Raw genomic sequence first — 20671 nt, 5'->3', positions numbered from 1 at the left:
GGCTGGGTTTGTTTTTCTCAACTGGCTTATATTTATCCCATGTTTGCATCATTTCCCTTGTCTGCGCTATCTTTGAAATCGCATTTGATGGCTTTTGAGACATTTTGTAGTAAGTTGCCCCAGGTTATGTAGAAACCAATCGAATGAGTATGACTCACCACAGAATTAAAATTTCCACCTCCATATCATTTTAAGATTCTATTTTGAATTATTTCATAATAAAATTCACTGCTCTGTACAGCCACAGAGTAGCTCTGACAATCTTTTCATTTTTGTGAGCATCAGTCTGTATGAGGGTGGGGGGGAGTTTAGAAGTGACTTTTTAAAAATTACTTAAATGAAACTGTTCCTGTTTAAAGTTAAGCATCAGCCTAAACACTTTTTTTTTTTGTTTCTGTCATCAAATGGCGCAGTAGAAAAGTGTATAAGCAAGTACGCATTGTACTGTTGGATAGACTGGCTTTTGGATTTGTCATAACCCATGTTTCTGGCCAAATTCCAACTCATTTAATTACATTAAGGCTGACTTGTACTCCCTTGCAAGTACAGTTTGAGTATGGTATCCCTAATATCCTGTCCTTAATAGTTGTGTGAAATTGCTTTTACTCTTAGGAACAGAGTTAAACCTGAGCGGCTGAATGTTTATTATGCTTCTTTAATTGGTGGAGTTTTTAAAGAGTTCTTTTGGAAGTAAATTATATTAGCACCAGCAGTTGCTGGCTTTTGTAATCTTCGAAAACTGCAAATAGTTGTATTAAGCTTTTGATTCCTAAAACATAGTCACTTTGAGACAGTAGCTTACTAAAAATTGAAATTCCAAAGTAGCTAAATACCCTACTGTCTAATTTGTATTTCTGTGCAGTGGAGGTTAGGAGAGGGAGTTCCAGATGTGGAAATAATATGAGTCAGGTTACAAAATGAGAAGGTTTTTATTTTAAAAAAAAAAAAATTTGGAATTTACATTGGAATCAACTTTTAACCTAGAGTTAAAGTTAATTAAAAGTTTAACCTAACTTTTAATAGAGTTTGTTTTTAAAGTTTCCTCTGGTGCCCAGAGGAACAGAGATGCATGTCTTCAGCTTTTGGAACAAAAGCCTGCATTCTCATGGAACTGTGTGCCCTGAGGAGGGTGGTGTATTAGGAAAAGCAACAAACATCATTTAAAGCAAGTAAAAACCTTGGTTGTAAGTGGCAACACTGATACTGCAGTAGGGAAAAGCAAATAATTTTATAGAATTTGGTATAATTTCATTCCAAAACACATGATGTAGGTTTAGGATGGAGTTATAAAAATGTTTTCTTTTTCTTTCTGCAGTTCTGTTCTCCTAGTGTAGCTCTGATCAAGAGTTTTTGCAGAGTTAGTTGAAGAGTTGGCCTGTGTAACAGTTTCACTTTTTTTGCCTTTGTTTGCATAGCTTGTTTTATAAGCATGTCAAAGAGGAAAACTAGAGAAATGGCAGGTAGTTTGCCAATCAGTCTGTTAAACTGCCTTGCCTGGCTAATAGGAAATTCGCCTGTGTACTTTAGGGGAGAAGGAAGTTAAAGTTGTTAAACTTGAAGGTGTGTTTTGTTCTGGTAATCAACTGTAGCCTGTTTTCCACAATGTCTGTAGCATTTTTGAGACATCAACTTAAGCATTCAAAAAAATTGTACAACATAACTGAGATGTAATGCAGTGTGTGTTTTCATGATTTGAATGGCAAAGCAGTGTGCAAAGAGGTGCAATACATGGATGGATAATGAACCAGTCCAATGTCTGTACCGTAAGCAGTGCCGCACCGTGGTTTAGGCAAGCTCAGGCGAAAAGGTCCTCACTGTTGCTCACACAGGATATTCTGCAGATTATGTAACTAATGGGACATCTGATTAAGTGTGAGAAAAGCATTGTTCCTCCTGAATCTTAATACCCACTTGTAGTAATTATTTTAGTGTTGCTCAGAATACTAATCTGCTAGTAGATTAAGTTAGTACTTGTTACCTGTAAGTTTTTACAAAACAGCTAGAAATGGTTTAGTTGTTTTTGTTTTCAAAAGTTTATACAGTAAAATTATAGAAGTAAACTGAATTAGAATATTATTTTTTTATCTTTAAGACTTGCTCATGTTAAGGCAAGTTAAAGGAATATTGGTGGTGAGTTGTTGCAAAGTAGTTATTCATAGTCTCTTGTGTCTGCACCATGTTTCATGGTCAGATCGTAGAAGTCCACGTCAGTGCCATCATTGGTGTGTGATCACACCCGTGGTGGGTTTATAAACAGGTCATAAGTACGGCTGGACTGGGTCAGGTGTCACCTCTTGCTGACGGTGGCTGCCAGCAGGCATGTAGAAAGAACAGGACTCCCAGCTGCTTGTTCTGCCCTTCCTGCTTCCTTCAGTGGGGGGCATGGGGACTTTCCTCTTCGAGTAACATAATGGGGAGATTCAAATGAGGAGCTAGAGAGCGTCATAGGGACAGTGCTATCATACTTAATTCCTCTTGCTGGATTTTTCTTATGTGAATTTATCCAATTGCTTTCTATAGCCATGTAAACTTCTCTCACCCACAGCTTCATCTGGTAAGGAGTTCAGCAATTCAGTTATATGCTGTTACCAACTGCCTTTATTTGTTTGTTCTGAACTTATCACCATCTAGTTTCTTTGGATAAATCCTAGTTCTTGTATGACGCAGCAAACATCAAGCCACATTCCCCCATTCCATGTGATTTGTGATTTTCAGACTTGTGTAATATGTCCCCCCTGTTTTGCTTCCCTCTAGCTTAGTTGTCTTAGTTGGTCCGAAGAAGGAAGCTTTCCATATCTTTAATAATCCTTCTGATTATCTCTGAACATTTTCCAGTTGTGCTGTTTTCTTGTTGAGGTGGAATTACGTATCGTGTTCAAGATTTTTGCCACTGGATATTTTTGGCTTTTATCTAATAATGCCAATGTAATTGGCTTTACCATCTGCTTTTTGGTTTTGGTTTGCTTTTTGTATACATGTGCCGTTAGATAGGCAACTGACTGTAGAAACTTAATTGTGGGAGGTTTTTAGGACTCTATCATGGAAAGTTTTAATCTTTTAGAAGTGTCTGATTCTCTCACAAGTTAGCTCCCAGCTCTTTTTCTATTATTTTTCCTGCTTTCTGCAAATCCTTAGTACATTAAGTCCTGTGTTCCAGCGCAGCTGCAACACATCTTGGGATAGGAGAAGGAAAGTATACCTTTTTGGTGAGTCACCCTTGTGTGTTAGTACCCCAGGTGTGTTCACTCCTGACTGCTTTGCACCCTTCTCTCTTGGCATTCTAATTTGGTTTGTGGTGTCCCAGGGCTGGAGGACAGAGGTCATGGTGTTGCAGTGTGAGTGCACGATGCCAGCACTGTGACTGAGGAGGGAGTAAGAAATAGGGGCCAGGTTAAGGTTAGTGAGGTTAACGTAACCCCAGAGATTTGTCAGGTCTGCCTTTCTTGTGTATTAGGAATCATTTTGGTTTAACGCTCAAAGGGGAAACTGGGTTTGTTTAATTGTTTGGTAGAAGTAGTAATGTATGTTTCTGGGATGAGTTGTTGATACTCAAGTAGGTATTGCTTGATCTGTTAAGGATGTTCATCTGTTGATGGTGATTAGTGATAGCCTACCAACGCTGATAACAACTGAATAGAACTTGTATGAAGTCAACTTGTATGAAGTCAGTTTCTGATTGTTTCCAAAGCATATTCAGTTGTTGATTTTCAGTGTTGTGGTGTGCTAGCCAAGACTCTCTTACTCATTGTGCAGCTGATTAAGTCATCATATTGCAGGGTTAGGGTTTTTTCCCTGCATCAAGTTTCTTATTTGAAATTGAAATGTTACTGTAAAAGTTTGTTTGTTTTTGAAGTTAGCCTGTGATATTGGACAAGTGAAATAGCTTTGTAATTTCAACTAGTTTTGAGGAATCAGTGTCATACAAGAGCATGAAATTATTTTCAGCATTTCAGAATGGCCAGATTAGAAAATCAGAATGGCAATTTGGAAAGTAATACAATCCCCTAAAGCTTTTCTAAAGTAGAGGGGTTTTTTTGTCTACACCAAGAAGATTACTGAAAGTTTTATTTAAATAAATTATGAGAGTTTCAAATTCTAGATTTAAAATCTGAAACAGCAGCTTTCTGCAAACTCATCTTTCATACTGCAAGAAGTTTAAAAATGAACCAAGCGTTGGACTTATATTTAGAATAAATGAGGCATCACTTACAGTAAGTATATAGTAAATACTCTTTTCTATTATAGCTTTTTTTGTTTGTTTGACTCAAAGTAAATTTTCAGGCATGCTTTGGGTTCAGTTAACTACTTGTTTTGTTTTTGGTTTTGCTTTTTTTAAGTATTGGCATGATATAAGTACTACCAAGGCAGTCTGCATGTAGGTTCTTAGGTTTCAGATACAGTCTTACAAGTGGATTGTACTGGATGGAGTCAGTTTGTTCTGCCCTCTTTGTTATGAATACATAGAGGGCATTTCTTAAAGTTTCTGACTAGTAATGTATTTTAAGTATTTTTAAATATCTACAAAAATACTTTCCTATTTGCAACAGATTAGCTGTAGGGCAATATGGAAATCATTCTTTAAAGGTAGAAGGATGAACATGCTTTAAAATCAAACATTTTAATGTTTCTGCCTATGCATTCTGCAAAACAGTTCCAAAGTAATTGGTTTCTGCCCACTCTGTCCTACATATATTTAATGTCACAAATCATTAAAGTCCAGAAAGGGGATAAAATGTTAGTGTAGCTTCTGAATTGTCAGCTGACCAAACTACTGGGGTTTTATCTCCTGGCAATTGTATTTGCTTCCAATGAAGTAAGTCTTCAGTGAACTAATTTCTAAGGAACATGTGTTTCTGTATTGATTTATTTATTAAGCCAAACCTGGCTTAATAAGTAATACCTTAGTAATTTAAGCTAGACCCAGTAATATATTACAAGTTCAGAACAGCATCTGTAACTTGTATTGGTGACATAGTTATAACAGGCAGAAAACCACAGTCCTCTCAAATTGTTACTGATTATATTGTTTAGGCAAAGTCAGGCTTTGGGAATCTGTAGTTTATGTAGCCAGACTAAAAATATGCAAAACACAAAACACTCTCCCTCCTCACTGGCTTGTCTATTGTTCAAGTTAGAGAATTCTGACCAAATCATTGCTAAAACTTTTTGGGGGGGAGTTTTGGTGATAGGGTTATTCTAATTTGGCCTAAAAATACATGCTGATGCCCAGAGGAGCTGTTTATGATTCCATTTTTCTCATCACAGGTATGTGTACCTATTAGCTACGTGGTGCTGACACTTTTTTGTGCAACCAAAGAGCAAGCCAGATCAGAGAGCTAATTCAGGTGAAATCAGGACTGACAAAAAAAGAAGAAAAATACATGGTTAGAATTATTTTCAACTGGATCAATTCTCTGATGTGACTAACAAAGTCTTTCACAAATGGCAGTGCCAGCACAAGGGTTGAGGTGGGAATGAATATTGAATATGGAACTGTTTCCATTTTAGGAGTAATATAAGTTGCTGGATTAAAGCAACTCTGTAAGCATCATCAGCTTTTTAATCTACTGCAATACTTTGTTTTGGATCTAGTTGCTAGTGAGAGCCTTGCTCATGATGGATATTCCTTTCTTGCCATGTGAACTCCTGTTGGTTGCCTGCTCTATGTTCTTGTGTCCTTCACTGCATTTCTGGGGTGTGGGGAAAGCTTTTGCGGAGCATCCCATCCTAGTTCAGAAAAGCAATTATCTTTTCAGATCCCTCCTGTGGTCAGTTTCTTTTGCAAGGTTCACAAAGATTAGCCATTATTGGACAAATACTGATTTTAATCTTGTTACTGTGCATGGGAAAAGAATAGTTGTTCTTTTGAAGACTTTTACCAAGAAGTTTTTCACTTTTTTTGCTGCTTTTTTCCTTACTGAGCATTTCTAAAATCTAGCTAAGTTCTTGTCATGCTCTTCTCTTTTTCTGTTTATTAGCACACTAGAGAAACTGTACAATATTCATATATGATATTTTAATAACAATTTTTCTAATCAGATTGGTAAAGCCAGCTCTTGGTAATGTGCATTTAAAATGCACCACTCTAAGCAATGCTTAGAGTTGTTTTTTTACAGCTATCCCAAGTTCTTCTATTAAAAACTAATGCAAATAGAGTATATCCAAATTGTTTTTCATTCCCCAATAATCACAGTATTGAGCTGTCCTTTTGGAACAACATTTTTACTTTGTTTTTATTTTTTTGCTTTCTGCAGATGTACAAGATGTAAATTAAATGTAGTCTATTTTTTAACTAATTGTGAAAGTATTGGAAAATAGTGTGGAGGGGGGAAAGATGGGTGATATCTACACTACTGTGTAGCTTTTTTGTCTTCACATACCTTAAATCCTTAAATACATTGTAAGAGCTCATGAAAATCAGAAAAGAGATAAAAGGTAATTATTTCATAAGCTTACAAATACTTTTTTCTTAAGTTTGGAAGTGGCTGAGCACACTGAACAGAAGATTCATTTAGAAGTGGATTAGAGATATTGCCATCTAAATGCTTGGTGCATACTAATAAACTCATACAATTTTGTTATTATGTCTACAAGAGAACAGCTAAGAAAAGGCAGCTAAATGGGTAAAGATGTTCTAGATTTCAGTTACTTATTAATGAAGTTTTTATCAGAAATTCTTACTCAGAAATTTACAGAAGTTAATTATTTGCCAATCATTTTGGAGCAGTTTTAGACTTAGATCTTTCTAAATACAAGTGAACTCATCAATGTGTGTTTTTAATGGTTAAATGGCTACTTGAATTAACTTTAGCTTTTCTATTGTAAGCTTTTTAGACTTTCACGTAACCAAGCTGTTTTTCTGTTGTCTTAATTGGGTATAATCACTATCAACATTATAAATGAGGAACAGGGATTTAGTTTCAGGTGCTAGGTTTTTATGAATTTAGGTAGGAGTTATATGACTGCATAAAGTACTTAATACCCTCTGTCCTTATGTCTATTCGACCTTCAACGTATACTAAACATACTCAGATTTTGATTTAGAACGTCAATGCTCATTAAAGAAAGTTTATACTAATAAATTTATTCTTATGCCTCTAGTACAGGATTGAAAAAGTTCCCTTAGCAATGTGTAGGGTACCTGCAAACTTCCTGAGCCTGTAGGATTTGCATTATTCATTTATGGAGTCTGATGTCAGCCATTCATTTCCTCTAGAAAGTATCAGGTTCTTAATGTGCTAGAAATACTGTATGTTAGCATTTTAACATATGTATATGTGCCTATACACATGTGCTCTGTCTCTCTCTGTATGTATCTATATATGTGTGTGTATGTATGTGTGTGTGTATATATATACACAATACAGCATAAATATGTCATCTTGTAAACTGCTCAGTTACTTTATTTCATTGTGCAGCATTTTTGTATTCAGTCTGTATTGTTAGATTTATGGAATACTGTTCAGTCTGTTTCACCTCCTATGTTAGTAAGGTTGTGGTCCTAGATGCTATTCAATCAACCTTCTTCCCTGAAAACTAAGATTAAGATACGCTGTTCTGCTATATTCCTTCTGTATTCATAGGCAGCAAAACTGTGCTAGAAGGTCTTTTGGATGGAAGAGTTTGGCAACTGCTTCAGTGAGCAACTGAAAACCTGGAAATTACTTGAGGTCACTTTCTTTGTTGGCACACTTCTTGAATTTTAAGCTAAGATAACAGAGAATCTTAAAATAGCAAACATGAGAACTGGCTATATAGATGAAAGAGGATTATTTATGCATCTCCTACTGCTATAAAGAATTCCGACCTTTGTCCCTAGAGAAAATACAGAAATTTCCAATTACAATGCAGTGCTAATTCTAGTGGTTCTTGCTTAGTTTTTCAGATCTATCAAATTTACATTTTGTCCGATTGCCCTGTTATTGATAACAAATAGTGATAAAACTGACACAAAATGCACAAAAAAGCTAAGAAAATTTTTTAGGTATTTTGTGTAATCTGCATGTGTGCAGGTTAATAGATTGAGAGTTCCTGATAGTAAGTTATAAATTACTACCTTCATAAGATAAACAAACAAAAAAATTAAACTTGATCCTGTGGGGCATGGCACCAAAAATTACAAAAATATTGTTCAGTAGTAGGCCAAATGGTGCAGAACATCCTTTATTTTAGGATGTTACTGATTAGGGATTGTGTTTTCAAATTTTGCAGAAATAAGTTGCCCTGAAGCCTAGACCAGAATCACTTAGTATGACTGCAGGCTGGGGAGTCAAAATTGGTGTTGTTGCACAACAGCTGTGATACCTATTGATGACTTGTTCTGCTGATCACTGAATTCATAATTACTACTCAAACCTCAGTTGTCTCCAATTCCCATGCGTGCATGCTCTGCTTTCTGAATTTTATTTGGATTGTAGTGGGTTATGCATTATGGTGCATTAGATATGTACCATGAATTCTCTTAACATCCAAAATAGGAAACAAATTGCATGTGCTTTTGGGAGATACAGCAAAATTTTTCTGAAGTTCCACAGTTTCTGAGGCTGTGTGTTAAGTGGAAGGTGTATTAGCTAGATAGATCCTTCAGTCTCTTGTGTTATTTTTGTGATTCATGTATTCAATGTAGAAATATTTTTATTAAAGATGATTAGGCTTTTTATATAAGGGTGGCAACCTGTAATTTTCCTTCTGGTTTCCTGTCAGAGTTTAAACAAACTGCTCTTGTCTCCTGAGATCATTCTTTGACTGTTGGAGTCACATGGAAGTGTTGACTGCTGTTCCGTGTCTGGAACAGCTTGTGACTGTTTACTGGAAAAAAGCATCAGCTACATTGTAAAAATGTGCAGTGTAATATCTCTGAATAGCTCTGTTGTTGACACTTGTATAGAAGAATCACCTACTCAACTACAAATGCAAGAAGGGTTCATTGTGCAAGACCAACACATACTACTTACATTGTTTATCTACTTTCCTAAATTTGAGTTAAGTTTGAAAAGTTTGCATCTTTTTATATTGCTCATTATAGATGTTCAAATGAGGGATAAAAGCCGGGTCAATATAAAATTCCAAACCTGCATTTAAAAAAAAAAGTCCAGTTTCCAGAGGCTTTTGAAAACTGCATCTATTAAATTTGCATTGCAAACTTTCTTATGCGTCACTGTAAATGTTTAAACCCTCCAGCTGAAATCGGTATGCATGCACTCTCTGTCTTACCATATTATAATACTCAGGTTCAAAACTGACAGTTCTGTGTTAGGGCTGTAAACTTGAGTGCAAAGGAGAAGCTAGGCCAAAAAATCCAGAATGTATTTGTGTTGGATGAAATGAGAATAAATGAAGTTGCCCTAAAATAGGATTAGTATTAACATGTTGTAGTGTAGCCACACAATTATGAGGAATGGAGGAGGGAAGCAAAAAGAACTGGCTTTGGTAAAGAGAATGATGTAGCAGGTATGTTTGAAACTGTAGCAGATTCAATTTGAAGAAGTTTGCATGGATCTTTGATTTCTCTACTCTTTTGTAGCATCAAAGACATGAAGTACTGAAATAGTTTGGTAATAGTAATTTGTGCTTTTAGCAAGAGTGTCTCCTGTGTGGTACTGAAAAATATTACACTTGAAAACAGATAAGAGAATGTTATATGGAAAAAAAAATACCTATGGAAGTTGCACTTCATTTCATGGTGTATTTGGGTCTCCATATCTTTTTATTAGAAATGCAGTGATACACTGGAGGTACTGAGAGAGGGAAGAATAAAAACTATTTAGGTTTAGAACAACTGACTTTGTGGAGAGGGGAAGCTTCAAAGGCAGAGAACTCGACATTGAATAGTTGAAGATTAACACCAACTGTGAGAAGGAATTGCTTTAATATACAGTTTGGGCTTTTGCACTTCTTTAAGTAAATAGCTTATTAGAAAAAATGCTGGGCATTAAGAAGTTTCAGGCCAGACTCTGCTAAAAGTATCGAAACATTTTCATTACAGTGTTTAACAGAAGTAGGGTTGTCATTCTCATGTACCTCATTATAAGACATTGTTTTCAATTGCTGTGGACTTGGCTGAACTTTAACTATTTGTACTGAAGCTGTCAGAATCAGATTTTTTTTTTCAAATTCAAAAGCTTATTTAACCACAGTTTAGTAATGTTTGAGAAAAGACTTTAAAGCTGCAGCACATCTATCTATAGAGCATTATCACATCTGTTGCCACTTCTGGCATAGATTATGCATGTATATAATAACCACAGGTCAATGAAACTTGTTCCCTTACATGTTCAAATGGTCCCAGAATACTCAATATAATTCTGCCAGCTCAAGGCTACAAAGTTAGTCCAAGAAATTTTTGTACCTGTTTATCACAACTGAATTAAAAGCAGGGACTCAGCTGCTGCTCTTAGTGACTTCCAGGCTGATGCCTAATCATGTTTGGGGCAAGAGAGCTGGTAGGGCAGCTTAGCTAAATAGCTTAGGATGAGGAGCATGTACAGAGACTGTGTGTCAAGACTAGCAAAAGGTGTATTTCCACTCAAGCGTTTGGAATGCTAAAGACTCTTCTTTGAATGTATGGTTACTTGGGTGCAGTGAATAACTACCTGAGGAAAATACCTTCTCTCGATCAGGAGACAGATGGGAGATTTATTCAAAGCTATATCCATACTCATTGGGCATACAGATAACTGATTACTGCCATTATAGTCACCCAAAGAACTGACTGTTTTCTTGCAAAGCGTAGGACACTCTGAGGTGACATTTCAGGCAACTGGGACTAAATATGCCCAACCTATTATGAGCAAATGAGGCTTGAGCAATCTTTAGTCCTTAGTCGTCTTTAAACAAAAACCTACAGCTAGCATAAAATTACACTTTTCTTGAACATACTTCCACTCCCACACTACTTATGGTAGACAGCAGCAGCAGGAGGTGGTTGATCTGATGACAGAAGCGAAAGCCCTATACAAGAGCAAAATAAATGACCAAGTTCATTTCCTGAAGTAAGAATGAAATTACTATTTAGCTTTCAGAAACCACTGTTATGGAACTAAAAAGTAACATTATGTGTAGCGATTTACTTTTTCTTTTTAAATGATCCTCAGTCTCACTTGCCTGCATGCTTTTTTATTTCATAGCTTATCCCAGATGAATTAGCATAATTTTTTTTTTCTTCATTTGGATATTCTGTTTTGCAAAAGGAAATGCTTGGTCTCCATTAGATGGTCATAGTAGAAACTTTGAAATGGTGAGGAGTGTTTAATGTGTTTGTGTTCTGGTTTTTCTTTTATGAAATCACCTGAAAAACTGTTTATAAATGCAAAACTGGATGTGGACTGATTATTCTGAATTCATGAAGTTCATAAAACTCTGTAAAGTATTTAACAATAGCCAGCTAATTTCAGTTTTCAAAATAAATACTAGTTGAAGTACATGAATGCATGCTTTTGTTTAAAGGACAGTGTTGTCTAAACCAATGAATTTTTAATAGTGAAGAATTACAGATCTTGATCTCTGGGTATAAGGAAAGTGGTGTGTGGGCTTTTTGCTTTTAACTACTGCACAATATTTTGGAACAGTAGTTTTCTTTTTTCCCTGGAGTGGTGGTGTTAAACTCCAGATTTACTCAGAAGAGGTGTATAACTTGAAACAGGTAAAGAGTTAGGGACTTCTTGGTACTATGGACTTAGAATTGTTGTACCTACAAGATTTATATAGGCTTCTCATTTCCCCTCCCCTTTTTCTGTTTTAGGTGAAATTGTGGTAAATGAAGTAAATTTTGTAAGAAAATGCATTGCAACAGATACAAGTCAATATGACCTGTGGGGCAAATTGGTTTGCACTAACTTCAAGATTTCCTTTATTACGGATGACCCAATGCCACTACAGGTTTGTTATTACTCACATCGCTACATCATGACAACAAATGTGATAGATAAAATGGATTTAATTAGAATACAGTGAATCTTTCTCGTATCTGATATAAATATGATGCCTTCTAAAACAAAGCAGGCTAAATGATGAGGTTCCACTGTCCTGTTCTGAATATGTTGCCATTCCATCCCTTCATTGAGAATATCAAAACAGAACAAGTTTGGTATGGAAGTACAGCCAGCTTTATTTACCTCTCTTTATGGAGGCTCATTGGGAAGCGGTTTTACAAAAGGCAAAACAGGAATTGTATAAAAACATCTTCCTCCCTGAAGAAGATAATTGCAAATGTTCCTTTGACTATATAAGCGTCAGATCAGCAAAGCCTTTAATGCATCCAAGTTTTGTTGGCTTTACTGACGGAGGACAAAGTAACCATGAAATGAGCTTTCATTGTAGGTGAAGCAACAAGAAAAGGGGAGAAAGAAACCAAGCCTTTGTCAAAGCAGAACATGTGACATTCAAAACCTCGATCAGGTTTTGAACAGCACAGCATACAGTATTGTTTGGAAATCCAAGTTGTGAGCTGTATGTTATTTTCAGTAGAGTTTTCACTTTCATTTTGGGCTTTTAAAAGAAACACTCCATTAACTAGGTGTGTCTAAAGCTCTGAAAGTAGATAGATGCTTATTCAGTAATGGTTAGTAAGTTTGACCAAAGCTACTTCAAAAAATTAATTTTTGACATGAAGTAGCTGTCAAAATTTATTTTTTGAAAGCGGAATTAATATTTTTTCTTTCTATGGTTACAGTAATAGTTGGAGGTTTTTTATATCACATATATTTTTTTTTTTTACACTTCAGATTGTATTGAATTTCTACCAGCAATTTTTGAGGCTAGTAAGTTCAGTACAAGTAGTGAGGTTATTTTGCATACTCCACTGGGGTTTCTAAACTGTTTGGTGTGCACTCACCAGCACAAGAGAGCTGTTTCCACAACCACTAATTGCCTGTGAATAGGCAAGGGTGGTACATGTCAGAAAAGTCTAGGCATGCCTGATTTTTATCATAGTTTCTTCTAAGTTGTGCTGTATGTCTGCTTGCAAACTGCAGAACTGCAATTAATGGCTATGAGTTCATGTGTTTCAGAAATTCCATTATAAAAACCTCCTCCTTGGTGAACATGATGTCCCACTAACATGCATTGAGCAGATTGTTACAGGTATGTCAAAAGTAGTTAAGTATGATGACAGGCTTTAAACTTATTCTGTTCAAAACTGTTAACTGCTTGTTAGGCTGTGCAGAATTGTTGACGCTTAAGGTTTTATGTTAATCTTCCCTGATTTGAACAATTTGGTTTATTTAAAATCAGGATAAAAGCCTTAAAAGCTGAGTAAAACTTGAGGTGCCATGCAGGAGACTTATTTAGTTGGGTCTTTATATTGGTTTTAAATTTAACTACAATACTGAATCAACAGGTGTTCTAGGATAGACACCTGTTATAGCAGTAGAACATTTTGTAAGCAACTTTTTTATATTTAAGCATCTAAATCTCTTCCATTTAAATACACTAGATTGCAAAAAGCACATCACTTACACAATTTACGCATAGCTGGGATATCCGGCAGCATAAATGCTCGAGTTTTCAATCTTGTTTAATTCTTAGCAAGTTAATAGCTAGTGGTCCTCAAAAATCTACAAATGACAATAGACATCTTAATCTGAAGAAATACCTTATAAAATACTTATTTTGTAGAACCAGTTTTTGATTTGGTGGATACTTCAGGTTAACCTGTTTGTTAAGAAGAATGTTTTTCATCTTGTAATTGAAGAATTTCATACAACTGATAATTTTTCAAATCTTGATTATGGCATGGGCTGTTAAATACTTGGTTTTCTGACTGTAGGTAATTTAAATCATTACTTCTAAGTTTTCAGTGCCCAGAGTTATCCAATAATCCATTTCCACCCTGGAAGCTGGTTGTAATCACTGTGAAAAGATTAATATATATCTGAGGAAGAACATTATGAAGAAATGCTTTTTTTTAAATGAAGAGGTGCTAGTGACCTGTTATATGGTCTTGCACTGGCCCACATTTGTTGCCCCTTTTCAAAAATACCAGGTAGAAGTGACAAAACAGTAGCAGTGTTGCAAGTCTGTTAATGACAGTTTTGTATAGAGACATGTTTATAAATGGGATGTTGCACTCTTATTTAACATCTCATACAAATGCACATATAATAAATTCTGCTAAATAGGGGGGAAAAGCCAGCCAGTCTTGAATAATTGTTCTATTAATATGTCCTCTCTCACATGAAATGTGTTGTTCCTAAATGGGAGAGGACTACAGATAGCTTTTATTTTGAACCTTGTGGGCTGACAGATTCTAGATTACTCTTTCGTGCATGTTTCCCCAAACTGTCAAATAGCCTGAACGTTTGCAGTTTCATTAGAAGAAGGGTAGAAGTTCTCTAGGAACCCCTTCTGTTTAGCTTTTCCATTGAGGTTTGAAGCTCTTTAGAGGGAGGAGGCAGTATTTCCTGCCACACACTTGAGGAGATTATTCTTTGTTCTTCTGCTATGCAGGTTTACCCTAAATTTAGTGAAGCATATGCTTTTACTAACAGGAATTAAGGGGGAGGTTTTCACCCTCTGCAGAAGAGGTTGCTCGATGGTTGTTATATTGAAGGTGCATAGTCAGAGGAGTCCTGAAAACACTTGTCTCGAGTTCCCTGGAAGTACTTAAGTTTAACCCAGAAGATACCTGCAACCAGGCAGCTATGTCAATTAATCACTCAACAGCGACGTGCCCCAGCTTTCCCAGTTACCACAAATAAAATCTCTGTGGCTTCTGTGGTGCTTACTTTTTACAACTTAACTTTCTCTGTTTGAAAAGGAGATAACATAGGCCAAGAGACACAGACTGTCTATGCAGGTCTAGACCAGCTGGCAATTTACTATACTTATGTTCTTGAGTTTTATGTAAGAAATAAGGAGTTAATCTTAGTCTTAACTCCAGCACCTTTTTATACATCCAAGTAAAAAAAAAATTTTTAAAGAAAAATCAGCATATATGCCAATTACTGTGCATCAGAAGGGCATTGGAGCATACACAGTTAACTGCCTGGGACCAAAAATTGCTCTTGGGAATACTGCATGTTAATTCCTTGTTTGTGAAGTTGTTGTTGGACAAAAATCATCTGGGCATACAGGAAACAGTAATTCAGTTACTTGTTTGAAAGGAGATTGATCAACAGGAGGACCTATAGATTTTCTACCTCAACTGAAGAGTTGAAATATACTATTAAATGAAAAACTGCTGATAGCAGCATTACTGTATCTGTTTGAGCCAGTCTTGTGTTGTATACTTAAAAAACACAGTCCAGTAACTTTATCTTTTCTTTACAGTGAACGACACCAAGAGGAAGCAGAAGGTCCTTGGTCCCAACCAAAAACTTAAATTTAATCCAACTGAATTAATAATTTATTGCAAAGACTTCCGTATTGTCAGATTTCGTTTTGATGAAGCAGGTCCTGAAAGTGCAAAAAAGGTATTATATCTTCTTATGAAATCTTGCCTTGTAGTCATTATATGTAGCAACAGCTAGGCTAATAAGAACATTTTGCTTTACGTTTTGATAGAGAAGTAGGGGGGAAGAATTGCAAATTAATCACATTCTGTTACAGGAGAATATCTAGATTTTTAGAGTCAAAATTATTAGGTAAAAAATTTAATGTGATGTATTAACTGTTTCTTTTCACATAAGATAAGCCTGCATTTCTTGTCATATCTGTTGCACTTTTAAAAAGTACTAATTTATTAAATCTTCTTAAAGACTGGATTCGGAATACTGCATTGTAGCTGTACAACAGATGTTTACATTTTTATGGAAAATGTTTGAAACTTTGATATGTTTTCTGAAAGCCATAAGCTTAATTTACCCATAGGTAAAGTATACTATCTTATATGTACACTTCTTATTTGCTTCACGCAGCAAGTTCTCCGATGAGCTCCTGGAATGACCGATTTGACATAAAACTGTGTGCTCTTTCTCAACACTTTCTTAGAAAAGACTTGCATACCTCTTGACAAGAGGAATTACTTCTGTCTGTACATTCCTAGAAATTTCATTCCTTCCCCAGTTTAACATTTGTTGTCACAAGTCTCAACAAAATCATTCGATGTTATTTAACCTGGTAAGGTCCAGATAAGTTTCTGCTAATCAGACGTGGTTAGTCTCCATAACATCATCAGCTCACCAGCTTCCTTCTTCTGGATCGGTGCCACAGGTTATTTGAGTTACAGCTCCTCTGACCTCCATGGCACCACTTCGTGGCCAGGCGTGGCACAGCAATCGTTTCGTAAGGAATGACCCGGTTTGCTCACAAAGCTTAAGAATTCCCCTTCTCAGTAGGATAAAGTTTGAGCTTAGCCCTGTAAGTCCTAAGAACCATCTGCCCAGCCATAAGTCTGTTTGCCGTTATCAACTCAGTAACTGATGAACCAGTTCATCGCTTCTTCACCTTTTGCCCTCTCATAGAGATCCATGGGCAGAAGCCCAGTAATGAAGCAGGCGGTTCTTTCCTTGCTACTTTTCTAGGTTCCTCCCTGCTTGCTGCCTTTGCTGTTTGTAACCGCACATGTTTGGAAAGCGGTCAGTTCCCCTTTCACAGCTTCTCTGAAATCTCACTGGAGCAGCCTGTCTACTGCAGTATCTTTATAGCAACTGTTTCTAATTGGTTGTCACAGCTAAGAAGAGTGATTAGCCTGGAGGAGGGCGGAAGAGAGCATAAACTCAGCATCTCATTAACACTTCTTGTGCTGCATTTACTTATGCAAGAGCAAAAAGTGAAACCTTTTTATGTAGGCACTTGCTTTATACATTTATAATTACATAGTCTAATGTGATTTCTTTTGATAGGAAGAACAGTTAGTTCTAGAGATCCAGAAGGATCTGAATCTGTGTGGTTATAAAGGTAGTACTGGTGTTGACCAAAAGTGTAACAGTTGCCATTTTCAAATACCAGACCACCCTCACTAGAGGAGTGGAAGAAAACTCGTACAATGGTAATATCATCTGTGTGGCTACTATTGCGGTTTTGATCAAGTAGGTTATTGCAACTTTGTGCGGGTGTATCACAGAAGCACTGTTCAGTTCTACTGAAAGGATATAAGGTTCTGTTAACCTACTCTAGTATTTCCATCATAACATTATTCTGTTAGCATTAAAATATAAATATCTAAAAGCATGAGGTCCTTAGATCAGGTTTCTTCTATCAGGATTTTGCTTAAATTATTTCGGGGTGCTGGTGAACACAACTAGAATGGTCTTACACAGCATATCAAATGGAGTTATTTTGTTCTTTCTGGCATTTAAATGGCATGCTAGCACCACACTCTTGAAAGGTTTTTTCTGGTTTCTGTTCCTGCCCTTCAAGTAGTACAAGGTTGTCCTGATGTTTAAAAACAAAGGAAGGTGGTCAGGCCTCCTTATAGTTCTGAAGGGCCTCTTTAATATATATTTACATCCAGCTATTTGTGCATGAAAATATTGGTAGCTGTCTACTTGGAAATAATTGTGTGTGCATAACTTTCGTAGGGAGGACCAAGACTTAAAGTAGAACTGAGTTCTGATGAGAGGGAATTCCCACTCTTCTCTTCAGCTGAGTGTGCTAGCATTGTCTTCTGACTGAGAGAATGTTGTGGTAGAGAACTGACCATGGAGTCAGAGGTGCTGGATGGGAGGGGCCTGTGGAGTCCACCTTTCTCTTCAGAGTTGCCAGGATTAGATCAGGTTAGCTGTGGATTTGTCCAGTTGTATCTTGAAAACCACCAAGCATGGAGAGCCTTCTCTGTTGGTGACCTGTTCCAGTGCTATATGTTTTTCCTGATTGGATGTCCCAAGATGAGTTTCTGGCTGCTGCCCACTATGTCATCTGGCGTCTCATTATTGCACAGCTAAATGAGCCCAGTTTTTTCAGATTATGTACTTCGGGACCATAGTCACTTTGGTAGCCCACCACTGGACCCTCTCCAGCCTCTCTTTCCTTTTAACCTGGGGGCCTAATCTCCAGTCATCTCTTTGAGAAAAATCAAAATAATTGTCAGCTATATTTTTTTTTTCCCTCGCAAATTTGCTTATGCTCATTTTGGAGCTAGATATGAAGACGTCCTGAGTAAAAAATTAACTGGATAAATTGTGCTTGTGTGCTTTATGAAGGTTTTCTAGGGTGCTTAGTATTGAGAAACTGCAGAACTCAGAATTTCTGTTGGAATCAGTGAATTGTGCAGGCTATAATTAAAATCATGTCTGAAGTATTTATGACTGAAGTTTTTTCAAATAAGGTTTTTTCACTTGTGTTTAAAATAAGCAGAAGGGAAGGTGATATTACAATTAACATTACAATCTCTGTTCTGTAAAGCAAGAGACCTGCATGTTAGTGCTTTATAAATCAGAAGTAGCTTCCTTTAGCAAACTTCACATAAATACAGTCAGCTATACAAATCAGAGCAGGGAGATTTCTAACTAAATGTCATCCTGATAATACAGAGGAGTATCATCCATGAATAAAGCACTGGTAGGTCAAAATGAAATATCTACCTACTAAAATATACACTTCAAACTATGGGACTATAAATGTCTCTAACTTGTTGCCAGATGCTAGCAAATGTTCTGTTTAGAGCAATAGTTAAAGAAATAGAAACAATACACTTGATAATTACTATTTAAAAATGAGCTTTAAATATGTGGAATAGTTACAAGGAGAACAGATATTAACTTCATACAGTTAAGTAATTTGTTTCATGCCTAGTTCCTTGAATGTAATGGAAATACTCAACAGCATTCAGTTACATAAATTGGTGTTGGCAAAGAGAATGTAATCTGTTCCTAAGGAAGTGTCTGTATTTGCTGAACAGGGCATAAGGGAGAATAACCCTTACTAATTAAGCTGCCTTACTAGAATAGAGAGTGTTCTGAGTCTCTTCTTGGTAGTAAGTGTGAAAAGAAGGATCCAAGTTTGAAAGCAGTCAGGCTTCAGATGTGGACAATCTGACTGACTTAATTACATATAGACATGATGCATGGGTGGTATTGGTAAAACTTTCAGAGGTGTTTTTCTCTACCTTTAAGCAGAAACAAATTGGAAGAATGCATTGAATTTTGAGGTGAATTAATTTATTTTGGGGTAAATTATTAGAAGCAGCTTAAAAATCATTTCTATTAGAAAAATACCTTCAACTTTAGTTGCAGCCAATACATGCTAATAAAATACTGTCTCAGCATTAATTAGTCAAGTAAATATTTTTCTTCCTCATTTTTATTAATGGATATTTGGGAGACAAGTTAAGGAATAATAGAGGGAATGGAAACTCACACTCATCACTATTTAGCAGTTTAGTTCTTGTTTCGTCTCTAAAATAAAGCTATAGAATCTCCAAAGGAAGGAAAGCCACATGGGTGTGGGAGGAAGTGGAGGATGGGGAAGCAAGGGTAAGCAAGTTAGGGAAGTCTTAAGTTAGGCAGAGTGAAAGAAGAAGCATTTCACATTCCTTAAAGGAAGAGGAATGATTTTATTCCAAAAACCACAACAAACAGTCAAACTGAAAACTTCTGCTAATTTCTAACCACTACAATGCTTGATATTAGACTAAGAAATTAAAATGGATGAAAAGGTGAGGCTTTCGATCTTATGACTGTTAGATGATGGATAGCGTGTTGCCTCACCACGCATATGAATCTTGGCAGCGCACCAGAATGGCATACACCCTATAATCTCCTGTTTCCTAAATATAACTCCATTTTCTCAGTCCCTTTCTCTTCTGGAACCCCCTCAGTTCTTTTCCTTCAGGAAGCTTTTTTAAATGAACATGAGAGCAGTTTCAGAAACACATGCTTAATCAAAACAGAAGGAAAATTACTTATCTCAAAACTTGTTTCCTGTGCAATCAAAACTAGCTTTCTGCCGCGTCATAACACTTGGGATGGAGTGGAACAATTTTTTCCTGATTGTTATGAAGAATAACGTGAAGCTCTGGGAGTTTTGGACAAATGATCCTGACCCTTTCTAATGTCTTCCCCCCGCCCCCCAACTTCTGTATTACCTTGTTCTAATTGTTTATACAGATCACAAAATTGGTAATATCTCATGACACTGGGAATGCACGAGAAGATGATATTATCTTTATGGTCTTTGGAGTGGGATTGGAGGGGGTGAAGAAAACTTTTTTCAGAACTTATCTAAAGGTGTTTTAGAAAACGGCAATTTTAATATTTCTCTTAAGGCTTAGGAAACCTGTGCTTAGAATTCAAATATGTTCTTGTACAAAAAGGATTCTGATATGTAAAAAGTTACTTCAGCTTCTGAAATCCTTGTACTGTTTCCTCTCATGTATCTTACTTGTACTCAAACCAGATTAAGTATTATGTATGGCTGGTATTGGAATTCTTACAGAGGGGGGAAAAAAAAAAAGCAGTTCTCAATTAGACAATTCATAGCTTAGCAGTTAGGAGAACGTGCATGATGGTTAGGCTGAGAGTCTTGTTACCTGAAAGCTTATTTTCCCCAAGAAGACTTCCTGCCTAGGAAGATTAACAAATTCTGTCCTTGGGACTTGATCTGGTCCTGGTTGCATGACTTTATACTACAGGTGTCTACTCGGAATAGGAATTGCAGTAATAAGGGAAAATAGTACCCTTCCGGTGTGTTCATAAGACAGGTAGCCTGGCTTACAGAAGGAGATGAAATGCAGGGCTATGCTAACTTAGCACATCTTAAATACGACTGTTCAAAACTATCTTTTCCAAGAGCA

General features: G+C 36.4%; 1 protein-coding gene across 5 annotated transcripts in view; it reads left to right on the top strand.

Moving 5' to 3' along the window:
• The window catches only part of MTMR10 (myotubularin related protein 10), a 42120-nt gene that overhangs the window by 3480 nt on the left and 17969 nt on the right, over positions 1–20671 (top strand). For 2 of the 5 annotated variants that reach the window (XM_075160248.1, XM_075160249.1), the window contains 3 exons: positions 11741–11877; positions 13008–13080; positions 15268–15410. In XM_075160248.1, the coding sequence (XP_075016349.1) occupies positions 11741–11877; positions 13008–13080; positions 15268–15410 (353 nt within the window). Of the gene's footprint in view, positions 1–7564; positions 7671–11740; positions 11878–13007; positions 13081–15267; positions 15411–20671 lie in introns of those variants that run through there. The other 3 variants (XM_075160250.1, XM_075160251.1, XM_075160253.1) reach the window with 3 other exon arrangements.

This window comes from Calonectris borealis, chromosome 11 (genome assembly GCF_964195595.1).
Source record: "Calonectris borealis chromosome 11, bCalBor7.hap1.2, whole genome shotgun sequence".
In the NCBI taxonomy this organism is placed as follows: domain Eukaryota; kingdom Metazoa; phylum Chordata; class Aves; order Procellariiformes; family Procellariidae; genus Calonectris; species Calonectris borealis.
The sequence above is the reverse complement of the archived record's forward strand: the minus strand, read 5'-3'. Positions and strand labels throughout refer to the sequence as shown.